The 13,847-nt window shown below is 43.5% G+C and overlaps 1 protein-coding gene across 1 annotated transcript in view; it reads left to right on the top strand.

The window, feature by feature from the left end:
• Positions 1–4,695: 4,695 nt before the first annotated feature.
• Positions 4,696–13,847, top strand: part of XRN2 (5'-3' exoribonuclease 2) — a 73,042-nt gene continuing 63,890 nt past the window's right edge. The window contains exon 1 of the mRNA XM_082234259.1: positions 4,696–4,851. Within this exon, the coding sequence (XP_082090385.1) occupies positions 4,777–4,851 (75 nt within the window). The 5' untranslated portion in view covers positions 4,696–4,776. The remainder of the gene's footprint in view (positions 4,852–13,847) is intronic.

The raw sequence follows: 13,847 nt of genomic DNA, 5'->3' as shown, positions 1-13,847 counted from the left end.
ATAATTCAAAAGCATCCATTCTTTGGCGATCAGCCTTCTTTATGGTCCAGCGCTCACTTCCATACATCATTACTGGGAAAACCATAGCTTGAACCATATGGACCTTGCAATCTACTACCCAGTATCAAAAACTGGCAGTGATCTACCCATTGCCATTGGAGGGACAAGGCGGAGGGAGGAGTTTAAGTGGAGGGGACGAGAGCATGGGGTGCGTGTGGGGAAGGAGGTGGCCAACTGGATGTGGGAGGGGGAGTTTAAGTGGGGAGGAAGGAAAGGGAGGCAAAAGTTGTCCTCAGCCCTCTCTCTCCCCCCCCCCTTGCATGTTTTCCGGCATCTGCCCCCGTTCCCCACTTTGGGTAGCATGACTTTGGGCACTGCCTGTGCCTCCCTGGCATGGCGGCACCCAGACACAGCAGCAGCACTGGAGCATGAAGAGAAGGCAGTGGCGGCTGCTCCTGGCTGCGCTCCTAGCTGCTGGACGCTGAGCCGGGTGGGCTGGAGCCTGCACGCAGTGTGAGCACCCCGAGCCCCTGCTCGGGAATGTGGTGCCCACACTGCCTCACCTGGACCTCGCTTGGGGTCGGGCTTAGGACGGGAGGGGGGAAGGCGAGGTGGCAGGAATGTCAACCTGTCCTGCATTGTTCCCCCACCACACACTCCTCCCCCGCAAACACTGTCTCTCTGCGCGCTGGGGGAGAGTCGCCAACTTCGAAGTCTCCCTACTCCAGTCACTTACATTCCGAGGAGCCGCCCAACTCCACTTCATACCGAGGAAATAGGCACTTCCCAGCAGAGGGAAGGGAAGGAAGTGGCGGCAGTCATTGCTGGAGCCAAGCCGCTCGCCCAGAACAGAAGTGTGCACGCAAATCGGAGCATGTTCGGCTTCCGAAAAAAGTTCGGAAACCGGAACACTCATTTCTGGGTTTGAAGTGTTTGGGTTCCAAGTAGTTCGAGAACCAAGCTGTTCAAAAACCGAGGTACCACTGTATAAAGCTTCGTACAGAGTCCAACCCATCACACTTCTGCCCGCCCCCTCGCTTTAGAAGCAATATGCACAATCCCTTGTCCTATGCCTTTCACCTACAGGTCTTAGCAAACAAGCGATACCTTGAGTGCAAGGCTGGTATGGGGTAGTAAGGAATGCTGCTTCTCACTGCCAGCCAGCCAAGCTGAACAGTGAATCCTCTCAAATAGCCAGCACATTTCCCTCATGGTAGGTCTGGGCTGTAAAGCAAGAATAAAAGGCTTTGGTGGGGAGGGGGGAGGAATGAAGATCGCTACAGACATCAACAGCATCGAGCAGCCTTGACTCTCAAATGCTGGACAGCTCCCATGGCACCTTGTCAAGGCAGGGAACTGTCCAACATGCTGAAGGTTGAACACTGGCCCAGGCTGGTGCTCACTGAGTTGGCAGCAGCAGCAGGCAGCCTGGGCGTGGGGCCAAGATTCTCTTCTACAGAGCCTTGCAGCATGCCACTCAACACCTGTACTTGGCACCATTGTGGTTCTGCTGCACTGCTAATGTGGTCCTGTCCTGAGCCAAGTTGGTGTGGCAGCTGCCATTAATGTCAAGCTGGGCAGAGGCCCCTGGGACCAAGGATGGGATGAAGGTGACCTCTGCATGGGAAGATTTGCATGGCACAAAGGCACATGACTGTGTTGCCATGGAGTTATTTGGGCTGTGATGCAGCGCCCTCTGTACAGCCCCAGCATCCCAGTGGCATCCTCTGGTGAGCCCCATGGCCCTGGGCCCCTCAATCAGGCATGCAGAATATCAGTAGGCTGTGATGGCAGCTCATGCTACTTTCTGCTGTTTCCCTCCACACTCCTTCCAGCTTCCCCCCGAGTTGCATCTGCTCTGCTAGAGGTAGTCCTTTTCCACTTGGGAAATGGGCCAAGGGTGGCAAGAAGCGGATGGTTAAAAAGATTATAAAACTGTTCCATAGGAAGGAACAGAAGTGTGAGGGAAGCAGAGATAATGGCAGATGGCTTCTCCAGCTGTAGTGTCCCCCCCCCCCCCAGGTATCAACAGATTTATAAAGGCGCAGGTGGAAATTTATAAAGTAAAATGTGCAGGCACCCCACTAAATGATTTCCTTGAAGTCAGCCTGGCTGCTCCCAAAGTTCAATATTTTTAGCAAATGAATGAGGTCAGAACTGTGAATGATGAGTGAATTCTTTGGACTTGGGTGCTGAAGAGGGGCTGTTTTGGCCTCCTTTATAGTGCACATTTCCTTCCTGCTTCTAGTCCTTGGAACAACCATAGTTCTGAAGACCTGCTGGATTTCTGCTTTGGCTTTTCTTTCCTCCAACCTCAATGTTATTTTCTGCAAATGCTGAAAATATACAATAAGTAGCTGACACCCAAGCAATCATTAAAAAAATTCATTGTATAGTTAACTTACCATGCAAAGGCCTACATATATACTCAGAAGTCTCCTTGTGTCAATGGGGCTTACGCCCAAGTTGGTATGTACTGGATTGCAGCCTTGGTTTTCTTGTGTAGAAGGATCAGATCTTAAATACAGGCAACCCACTATGTGTAATGTTATTTTCCCTTGTTCCTGACTAGATAACACCTCACATTTTAGTATCAAATGCCAAATATGTCAAATTTGGAAGTATGAAGGAAGCAATAATTTAGTTCTTGGTATAAAAACTGATCACGAACAAATATGAGGCACTGACAGCCATTTCACATAATATATCTGAATCTATTTGAGCGTTGTTTTTAATTTAAAAAACGTCATGAACTAAATAGATATGTTATTAACTGAGTTATAGCTCTTCGTATTGACATACCTAAATATTCAATAGATTTGGAACAAATGTGGAATTGATATTCCTTAAATGTATGGGTGAGGGACACAGGTGGCGCTGTGGGTTAAACCACAGAGCCTAGGACTTGCCGATCAGAAGGTCGGAGGTTCGACGGGGTGAGCTCCTGTTGCTCGGTCCCTACTCCTGCCATCCTAGCAGTTTGAAAGCACATCAAAGTGCAAGTAGATAAATAGGTACCGCTGTGGCAGGAAGATAAACGGCGTTTTCGTGCGCTGCTCTCGTTTGCCAGAAGTGGCTTAGTCATGCTGGTCACATGACCTGGAAGCTGTACGCCGGCTCCCTCGGCCAATAAAGCAAGATGAGCGCTGCAACCCCAGAGGCGGCCATGACTGGACCTAATGGTCAGGGGTCCCTTTACCTTTAAATATGTAGGTAAGCAAATTTTCACCTATTGGCTTCAATTTCCTATTTGTACCAGCTAATGGAGCACAAAATATGGTCTGAAGCTCAACATCAAAAAAGCTAAGATCATGGCCACTGGTCCCATCACCTCCTGGCAAATAGAAGGGGAAGAAATGGAGGCAGTGAGAGAATTTACTTTCATGGGTTCCATGATCACTGCAGATGGTGACAGCAGTCACGGAATTAAATGATGCTTCTTGGGAGAAAAGCAATGACAAACCTAGACAGCATCTTAAAAAGCAGAGACAACACCTTGCCGACAAAGGTCCGTAAAGTTAAAGTTATGGTTTTCCCAGTAGTGATGTATGGAAGTGAAAGCTGATCGCCGAAGAATGGATGCTTTTGAATTATGGTTCTGGAGGAGTCTCTTGAGAGTCCCATGGACTGCAAGAAGATCAAACCTTTCCATTCTTAAGGAAATCAGCCCTGAGTGCTCACTGGAAGGACAGATCGTGAAGCTGAGGCTCCAAGACTTTGGCCACCTCCTGAGAAGAGAAGACTCCCTGGAAAAGACCCTGGTGTTGGGAAAGATGGAGGGCACAAGGAGAAGGGGACGACAGAGGATGAGATGGTTGGACAGTGTTCTCGAAGCCACAAACATGAGTCTGACCAAACTGCAGGAGGCAGTGGAAGACAGGAGTGCTTGGCGTGCTCTGGTCCAGGGGGGCACAAAGAGTCGGACACAACTAAACAACAACAACAAATGGAGTAACTTGATATTTTACCAAAGGCATCTATCATTTGCATCAACACAGGAATAATAGAACAACAGAACTGTAGAGTTGGAAGGGATTCTGAGGGTCATCTAGTCCAAATAAATATTGGACCACACTCTAACCAAGTGAGCTAGCCACAGGGAACAGTAATATGACGCTTAGAAATAAACAGAAGAATATCATCTGCAAATAAAACCAATAGATATTCAGCTGAATTATAGATTGCTCCGTAGATATCCCTGTGTTGTCCAATAGCACAAGCTAAAGGGTTCCAAGCAAATATTCAAAAGCAAGGGTGAATCATATACTGTAATACCTTAATCCATTTTATTAATTCCAACGGAAATCCGAATTTCTATAATGTAACCACCATATACCTTTTAGAAGCTGAAAATAACCTTTGATAAATTATATAATGTTAAAATTATAAACTGATTTTTTACATAAGTCTGTTAAGACCACAACTATCCTGATATTATTATACAAATAAATAGGAGTGAATAGGAATTCCAGCTCCCCGCCTTCCACTCTCCCTCGCCCTGGCAAAGCATTCAGACGCCCGAGCCCTTCGAAGCGCGCATGCTCCCACGGCCGCGCTCTCCGAACCTTCGCTTTCTCCTTGTGCGCATGTTCACGCCAGGTTCCAAGATGGAGGCGTAAAGGGAGGTCGCCGGTCACGTGGGCAGAAATTTCAAATTTCCTTTTCCCCCCCCCTCACGGCAGCCCTGACCCGGTGACCCGGAAGCGCTCCGCAGCCCTCGCCGGTTTCCTGCTTCTCGCTGCCTCGCGGTGCTGCGCGCTGCGCGAGAGGCGTCCGATGGGGGTTCCGGCTTTTTTCCGCTGGCTGAGCCGCAAGTACCCGGCCATCATCGTGTCCTGCGTGGAGGAGAAGGTGAGGCGGGCGGGCGGGCGGGGAGGGGCCCTGGCTGTGCGGCCTTGTCGGACCCGAGGCCCCGGCTGAGGGCGGCGGGGAGGGCCGGGCGCCAGGGGCCGCGGAGCGTCTGGCCAGGCCTCCCCGCAACCCCCCCCCCCGGGCGGGCTTCTCCTGGTCCGCGGCGCAGATGCTCAGAAGGTAGCCCGAGAGCAGCCCCTTCGGCCGGCGGGAGCGCGCTTGGGAGCTCGGGGGCGATGCAGCCCTTTGAGCCTGAAGATGCGTCGTGCAAAGACGTTGCCTTCAAAACCGTGATGGCCTTGCCCTGTAGCACCCCCGGGGCCCTAGAAGGGATGGGGGGAGGGGGCGGCCCCGCTGAAGGAGCGGGGACGCAGCTTGTGAGTCTTCCGGATCCTCGGCTGCTGCTTGAGGCTCCGGAGTGCCTTCGCTCAGCTTCTGCTGGTGGCCCACCTTCACCCCTCTCTGGACAGGGATACCAAACTGCTGTCACCTGTGCCCTGGTGACCTCTAGGTTCGGTTACTTCAATGCCTTGTATGTGGGGCTGCCTCTGAAGACGGTTTGGAAACTTCAGCTGGTGCAGAATTCAGCGGCCAGCTCGCTCACTGGGGCATATTACTGCAATCCTGGCCAACAAGCCTGTGCTGCTTTGAATGTTCCCCATGCACTGAATACATAAGTTTTTTTGATTTTAATTTATGGTTTTTGTACCATACATGATCACCCCTGAGCCCTCTCTCCCACTTTGTGGAGCCCACTTGGCTCCTTGGTATACCCCAGAACTTAGGGCGAGGCAACAAGCTGGAAGGTTGCTTGAATGGGAGTGGAGGAAAACTCCAGTCAAATGCAGTCAAAAACTGTGAGGGCTCATTATCAAGCATATCTAGTGGCACAGAAGGCAGCAAAAAAGGCATACTTTGCTGCCTCCATTACATCCTCATTGTGTCATCTAGCAGGGTTTTTCAGGTAGTTTGGGGCCTTTCATGGTCTGGCCTGAAGGAAGTGGTATCTCACAGAGACTTGTTTGTGGAGCGCTTTGAGGAAAAAAATCACTTTCTTTTATCAGGATCTTGTCTCGCCTATCACAACAGATGAAGCACGATTCATGTCCAGAGCAGTGTTTGAAATTAGCCAGGCACCAGGCACATTTTACACCTGACTATCTTTTTTTTTATAAGATATTTATTAAAGTTTCACAAATTATATAATCAAACACAACAATACAAACAAACACAAAGAAGGAAAAACAAGTATAATTTCAAATCCTTATTTTCTTAAAACTTACTTCACCGACCTCCTCATACCTCCCCTTTCTGCATTCCAATTTCAAATATTTAGTTCAGCAAATCCTCACCCTTAATTTTATCTAATTGTTAACCTTTCTTTTCTTTTAACTTAATCTTTACAGCTGTAATCCACTTACTTTCTAAAGCCGCATCATTTTAACACTCATTAATTTTACAATGTTTCTTAAAATAGTTCTTAAATATCTTCCAATCTTCTTCCGCCGTCTCTTTTCCCTGGTCTCGGATTCTGCCAGTCATTTCTGCCAGTCCCATATAGTCTAACACCTCCATCTGCCATTCTTCCAAGGTGGGTAGATCTTGTGTCTTCCAATACTTTGCGATGAGTATTCTTGCTGCTGTTGTAGCATACATAAAGAATGTTCTGTCTTTCTTTGGCACCAATTGGCCGACAATGCCCAGGAGAAAGGCCTCTGGTTTCTTAAGGAAGGTACATTTAAATACCTTTTTCATTTCATTTTATATCATTTCCCAGAAAGCCTTAATCTTTGGGCATGTCCACCAAAGGTGAAAAAAGTACCTTCAGTTTCTTTACATTTCCAACATTTATTATCAGACAAGTGGTGAATTTTTGCAAGCTTGACTGGAGTCATGTACCACCTATAAATCATTTTCATAATATTTTCCTTTAAGGCATTACATGCCGTAAATTTCATACCGGTGGTCCACAACTGTTCCCAGTCAGCAAACATAATGTTATGACCAATATCTTGTGCCCACTTTATAATAGCTGATTTCACTGTTTCATCTTGTGTATTCCATTTCAGCAGCAAGTTATACATTCTTGACAAGTTCTTAGTATTGGGTTCTAACAGTTCTGTTTCTAATTTTGATTTTTCCACCTGGAAGCCAATTTTCCTGTCCAACTTGTAAACCTCCATTATTTGATAATAATGAAGCCAATCTCGCACTTTAACTTTTAATTTCTCAAAACTCTGCAATTTCAGTTTATCCCCTTCCTGTTCCAAAATTTCCCAATATTTCGGCCATTTGGCCTCCATATTGAGTTTTTTCACAGCCTTTGCCTCCATTGGGGACAACCACCTTGGGGTTTTATTTTCCAACAGATCTTTATATTTAATCTAGACATTATATAATGCTTTCCTGACAATGTGATTTTTTAAAGCTTTGTGAGCTTTAACCTTGTCGTACCATAAATATGCATGCCACCCAAAAATGTTATTAAAACCTTCTAGGTCCAAAATGTCTCTGTTCTCAAGAAGCAGTCAGTCTTTCAACCAATAGAAGGCTGCTGATTCATAGTAAAGTTTAAAGTCTGGCAGGGCAAATCCCCCCCTTTCCTTTGCATCAGTTAAAATCTTAAATTTTATTCTAGGTTTCTTGCCCTGCCAGACAAATTTCGAGATATCTTTCTGCCACTTCTTGAAACAATCCATCTTGTCCACAATTTGCAATGTTTGAAACAAAAACAACATTCTAGGCAATACGTTCATTTTAATCACAGCAATGCGACCTAGCAGTGAAAGCTTCAAATTTGACCATATTTCTAGATTTTTTTTACTTCTGCCCAGCATTTCTCATAATTATCTTTAAATAAGTTCACATTTTTAGCTGTCATGTTAATCCCCAAGTATTTCACTTTCTTAACTACAGTTAGACCTGTTTCATTCTGGAACCTCTCCCTTTCAGTAGCTGTTAAATTTTTCTCTAATACCTTAGTTTTTAGTTTGTTCAGTTTGAATCCTGCGACTTGACCAAACTCTTGAATTAGTTCTAAAACTCTTTTAGTACTAGAGTCTGGCTCTTGCAGTGTAAGTACCAAGTCATCTGCAAATGCTCTCAGTTTGTACTGTTTAGCTCCGACCTGTACCCCTTTAACCAGCTGGTCCCTTCTAATCATGTTTAGCAGGACCTCCAGGACCATTATAAAAAGCAATGGGGAAATTGGGCACCCCTATCGTGTCCCTTTTTCTATTTTAAATTCTTCCATAACCACATTATTTACAATTAGCTTAGCCTTTTGTTCAGAATATATTGCACCCATACCATTCTCAAATCCTTGGCCTACCCCCATCCCATGTAGATTCTTATTCATAAAACTCCAAGAAATGTTGTCAAAAGCTTTCTCCGCATCCACAAATATCAATACTGCTTTAGTGTTTATATTCACTTCTAGTTTTTCCAAAATATCTATTATATTCCTCACATTGTCTGGCAAATGTCTTCCTGGGAGAAAGCCTGCTTGGTCCTTATGAATCTCTTCCATCAATACTTTCTTCAGCCTTTTAGCCAAAATGTCAGCAAAGATTTTGTAATCCACATTAAGTAACGATATAGGGCGGTAGTTCTTAAGCTGAGTTTTTTCAGTCTCTGCTTTTGGTATGAGTGTAATATAAGCTCCTTTCCACGATTCTGGTGCCTTTCCCCCCTCTAAAATTTCATTGCAGACTTCCTTCAGAGGTTGTAATAACCACTCCTTCAAAGCTTTGTAGTATCTGGAAGTCAGCCCATCCGGTCCTGGAGATTTGCCCAGTTGCATATTTTGAATGGCACCTTCTATCTCCTGTTCAGTTATTTTCTGGTTCAAAGCTATTTTACTTTGATGAGAAATTTTTTGTAATCCATGTTTCTTAAGAAATTTGTCTATGTCCAATTCTTTCTGCGGCCCTTGTGAATATAATCTCTGGAAGCAGTGAATAATATCTCTGGAAGCAGTTTCTAATTTCATTTGGGTTATAGATATTCTTTCCTTCCACTTCTAAATTTGTAACTGTGTTTAATTTTTGTCTTTTCTTGATTTGCCAAGCCAATAGTTTGCCACATTTATCCGCTGATTCAAATGTCTTTTGTCTCATTTGTTTAATTTTCCATTCTATTTCTTGATTCATTAATTCCATATATTGTGTCTGGTATAACTTAATTTCTCTCAAAATCTCTTGGGACTTTGGTTTAGATCTTAATTTCTTTTCCCCTTCTTTTATCTTTTCCTAAATCTTGTCCTTTTTCTCATTTTGGCTTCTCTTTATTGCATTTTGTTGTATCAAGAATCCTCGCATAACAGCTTTACTTGCATCCCAGATTACTCTTTTTTCAACGTTAGTCTTTATATTTATTTCAAAATAGTCTCTCAAGGTTTTTTGGGCCTTTTTGTATACTTCTTCATCTCTAAATAAGGTGTCCTTTATCCTCCATCTGAAGGAACCAGCTGTTGTTAACTTCATCTCCACCCTTACAGCATTGTGGTCGGAGCACGTTTTTGGGCAGATTTCCACTTTCTTTATCTTTGGTGCCATCCCTCTAGTAACCCATATTTGGTCAATTCTAGTCCATGTCAATTTAGCTTCAGAAAAGAAAGTTCCCTCTCTCTCGAGAGGGTTCTTTGTTCTCCAAATGTCAATCAAGTCCATGTTTTCAGTCATTTCAAAGAAAGTCTTTGGTAATCTTCCATCTTTAGAGACTACCTGTCTTTGTGCTTTATCCATATTTGTAGATACTACTCCATTCATATCTCCCATCAGAATTAGATTGTAATCCAAATAGTCCAATAAAGTCTCATGCAACTTCTTAAAAAATTCAGATTTCCCCTCATTCGGTGCATAGATTCCTACAATCAAAAATTTTTCTCCTTGACCTTGAATTTCAATTGCCAAAAATCTTCCTTGTTCATCTTTAAAGATCCATTTCGGTAGCAATTTTTCCTTTGCATAAATCACCACTCCTCTTTTCTTAACTTTATCAGATGAGATGAATTCTTGTCCTAATCTTTTGTTGATAAGTAATTTTCTATGTAACCTCATCACATGTGTTTCTTGTAAACAGATCAAGTCCAATTGTTCTTTTTTCAATATGTGAAAGACATTTTTTCTCTTTCGGGGAAGGTTCAAACCGTTACAATTCCAGCTTAGAAGTTGCAGAGCCATGATGGGGTTATTTACTCCCCCCCCCTACTGCTCCAAGTAGTTGTTCTTCTGTCGGTAGTTTCAGTCCAAATGATAAGTTCGCTATGTCTAGTATTCCTTTTCCTGATGGAATTGGTTCCACTCCAGATTCCACTTCTTTCTGAAGATCTTCTTCGTGGTCTCTCAGAAACTTGTCTTTATCACTCACTGTCTTTATTCTTATTTTCCTTCCTTTATATTTGAAGGATAGGCCTTGAGGAAATTCCCACCTGAAGAGCATTTTGTTCCTTCTCAGTAAAACAACCAGGTCTTTGTAGTAGGTTCTTACATCTAAAATATGCTTCGGTATATCCTTAAAGATCTCCACGAAGGAGTCTTCAATTTCCAGAGTTCTTTGATAGTGCAGATTCAAAATTTTGTCTCTTTCTTCTTTTGATCTTAAAGTTATCAGACAGTCTCTTGGCTTCTTTCTACTTTGTCTTGTGCCAAGTCTAAATGCAGTCACTATCTTAAATTCTTCCTTCTCTAGCTCCTGTTGCCAAAAATCCAAAAATTCTTTTGTAAGGAAGTCCACCAAGTTATCCTTCTCACTTTCAGGTACCGCTCTAATTCTTAAATTTCTCTCTTTTCTTTGCAGTTCGAGCATAGACAAAATCAACTCATGGTCCTCTAATTTCTTATAGACTGGTGGTATCTTCTCCTGGGTAGCAGTCGCAATACCCTTGGCTTCCTCTGCAATCTTTCGAGTTGTGGCCGATTCCTCTAGAAGTTTTTCAATAGATTGTGTATTAGAGTTCACCTTCTTTCCCAGTTCATTGATGCTTGTAGTATTCAAGTCAATTTTTGCTGAAATCTCAGTCACTTGTTTATTAGTTTCTGCACCTTGTTTAATTGTTTCAGCCCCCTGTTTTGTCAAGAATTCCAAGGATTCATTAATTTTACAAAGTGCTTGTGCCGCTGCGTCAGATGACACAGCTTTTGATTTTGTTTGCACAGCTGCAGCTGCTCCTGTGCCTCCAGATACTGAAGCCCTTCGCTGCTGTGAAGTGTCAGTCTTGTATTGTCTACCAGACCTAGTGGTTCTATCATCTGCCATAACACTCTCACACACAGCCAAGGTCGATCTTACGCCTGTAGATTTGTTTTAAAAAGGAAATTTCCAGTGGCTTAGCTGCTGATGTCTTAATTGTTACTGTTACAACAAAGTCCTCTAGGGGGAGAAACTTCCAACTTCACTTTACAATTTTAGCAACAAAATGTCTCCTTTAAAAGTCCCCAATGTCTCAGAAAAGGCTACAGTTACAATTCCAAAATTGTTCCAAGCTCAAAACAGTCCAGCGATACTGTATTTTTCACAGAGTTACATCAAACGTCAATTTAAAGAGATTTCCCTTAACAAATTGACAGCCCTCTAGTCGGCTTCCCTGTCAAGGCAGTCCGTTCCCAGGGTTTAAGACAGCAGATAAATTTTCATTCTTTCTTTTTCAAGCAGGTATATAAGGTACATCTTCCTCCCCCTCTGCTCCTGCATGCAAGAGGGGGGTTGCTCTTTTTGATGTTGGATTTACTCATTTTCAAAGATAGTCCTTCCTAAGTTACAGCTTTGCAGTCTCTTTGCTTTGATCTGTCTGCAGTCCGGAAACGCAGACTTCCTTTTTATGCCTTTCCCGTTTCAGTACCGAATTTCTTTTAAATTTATTCCGAATCCCGATAAGTCTTTAAAACCTACTCACGGGTAGTTGCTTTTAGATCCAATTTTCAGGAAGAAATCAGTGCTCTCCGATAATGGCGACGCGGCTTCGCTCCACGGACCGGGTGACGACTCTCAGCACCGCGCCACTCACCCGCTGCCATTCCAGAGCCTTTAAAAAGGCTCCTTCTCGGTTTTGGGGGGGCGCAAAGGTGCCCGCCGAGTCTCCTCGCTCACAGGCTTCACTGCCTGTGATTTTTTAGGGTCCCCGCTTCGCCGTAGCGGCAAGTCCCGAACTCACGGAGCAGACTCCCTCCGGAGCTCGGAGGGAAATCCGCCATTAATCGCTGGTGCTGACCGGAAGCTACACCTGACTATGTGCCACTTGCGACCAAGTGAAAATGGCGCCTGGCATCATCTCTATCTGGAAGTGTGTGCCTGGGGATCCTTGGATCTTGACTGTTTTCACACACTAAGACCACATTCTGTAGAATTATATTTTATCTGCACTATAGAATGAATTTCAAGAACCAAAATGCTTTTTCTGTGCAGCCAGAGCAGGAGCACCTGATGGCATTATAGTTAATTGTTGTAGCTTGTCTTCACTTACCCCACTGCGCTGCTCACAGTTAGGAAGAATATACTTACGTTCTGAATGGTCCCTGTCACCATTAAGAAAAAGAGGTAGGAATAGGCCAATATATATGTGGACTGTCCCTGAATCAAATGACTTTTCTGCTTTAAGTTCTCAAAGTTCTTAACCTAGCTCAAGGTTGTCATCTGAACCAGCCAGATGTTTAACTGATTATCACAGTCAGTTCATCATTTGAAAAATAAGACTTTAGAGCTTTCTTGACTAAAAATGGCAACTGGATGTTCCATTTTGGTGACTGTGACCTTGGTTTAAGTAGCCATTTGGCACTTAGCTTATATACCTGAATTTCTAACACTGGTCCAGAGCATTGTCCAACAGGTAGATTGTGAGTTACCGGTAGATCACTGGATGTCTGTGGTAGATAGATGGTAGATCTCGTCAATAACAATGGGTAGATCACAGCCAGTATTTTTATAATGTGAGTAGATCACAGTCTCTTGGAAGTTGGATGTACCTGGTCTAGTCCTATTGTGTTGGATGAGTTTCATTTGGTAAGACTTGAGGACATGGACAAGCTGACAGGTGAAAATGTTTCATTTAGTCAGGCCTTTGAGTATTCTGTGGTCCTTTAAATGTTTGTGGGAGGGGGGTTATTGGGTTTATAAATGTATTTTGTGTTCTCATTTTATATTTTTATGTTGTTACTGCTCTGTGATCTTTGTATAAAGGATGGTATACAGATTTAATTAACAACAACAATAGCCCTGAGCCTAGGGTCCCAGGTTTTAGCAGTAGCCAGAAGTGCATTAGCACATTCAAAACTAGTGCATCAGCTGCATCCATCTCTGGACCTGTCTGTTCACATGGCCAGATTGCTCACTGGATCTAGTTAATTAATTTAATTTATAAATTTCTATACAGCTTTATATTTTTAAGAAAAATCTCAAAGTGGTTCACAGCATATTTAACATCAATAAAACAATCCAGTCAAACATTTCTGAAGAAAATAAAATATAAAGTACACACTCAAAGCAACATAATCAATAGGAAACCAAAATACCATTTCAGAGATTTCAAAATAAAACACTACAAAGGTGGCCAACTACAGAATACATATTTAACACAAAGTAAGTTAACAAAAAACAAACAAACAATCTTAAACATTTAAAAAAGTTGCTAAGTGAAGTCAATTATAAAATGCACATTTAAAACAGCATAATTAACAAGAGAATAAAATATTATAATAAGCATCACATGGCTGTTTGACAGGCACAAAAAGATGGGGTAAAAGAATCCAATAATTAGGATTTGTTGTCAGGCATAGCGATGTCCCTCCGGTCTCTGGGTGAGTCTGGGCTCCGCCCCCTAAGCCAGCTGGGAAGGGCCTTGCAGGGAGTGGCCTTCATGGCTCACAGCCAGGCAATGTTACAGGGAGAATGGAAGTTCCTTGATACACCAGCTTACTGGCTTTCTATCTATTTCTGGGCACAACTCAAAAGTGCTGGTTATGACCCACAAAGCCCTATGTGGTTTGGGTTCAGGCTATCTG

Source organism: Podarcis vaucheri, assembly GCF_965113315.1.
Source record: "Podarcis vaucheri genome assembly, chromosome: 8".
Lineage (NCBI taxonomy): Eukaryota > Metazoa > Chordata > Lepidosauria > Squamata > Lacertidae > Podarcis > Podarcis vaucheri.
The sequence above is the reverse complement of the archived record's forward strand: the minus strand, read 5'-3'. Positions and strand labels throughout refer to the sequence as shown.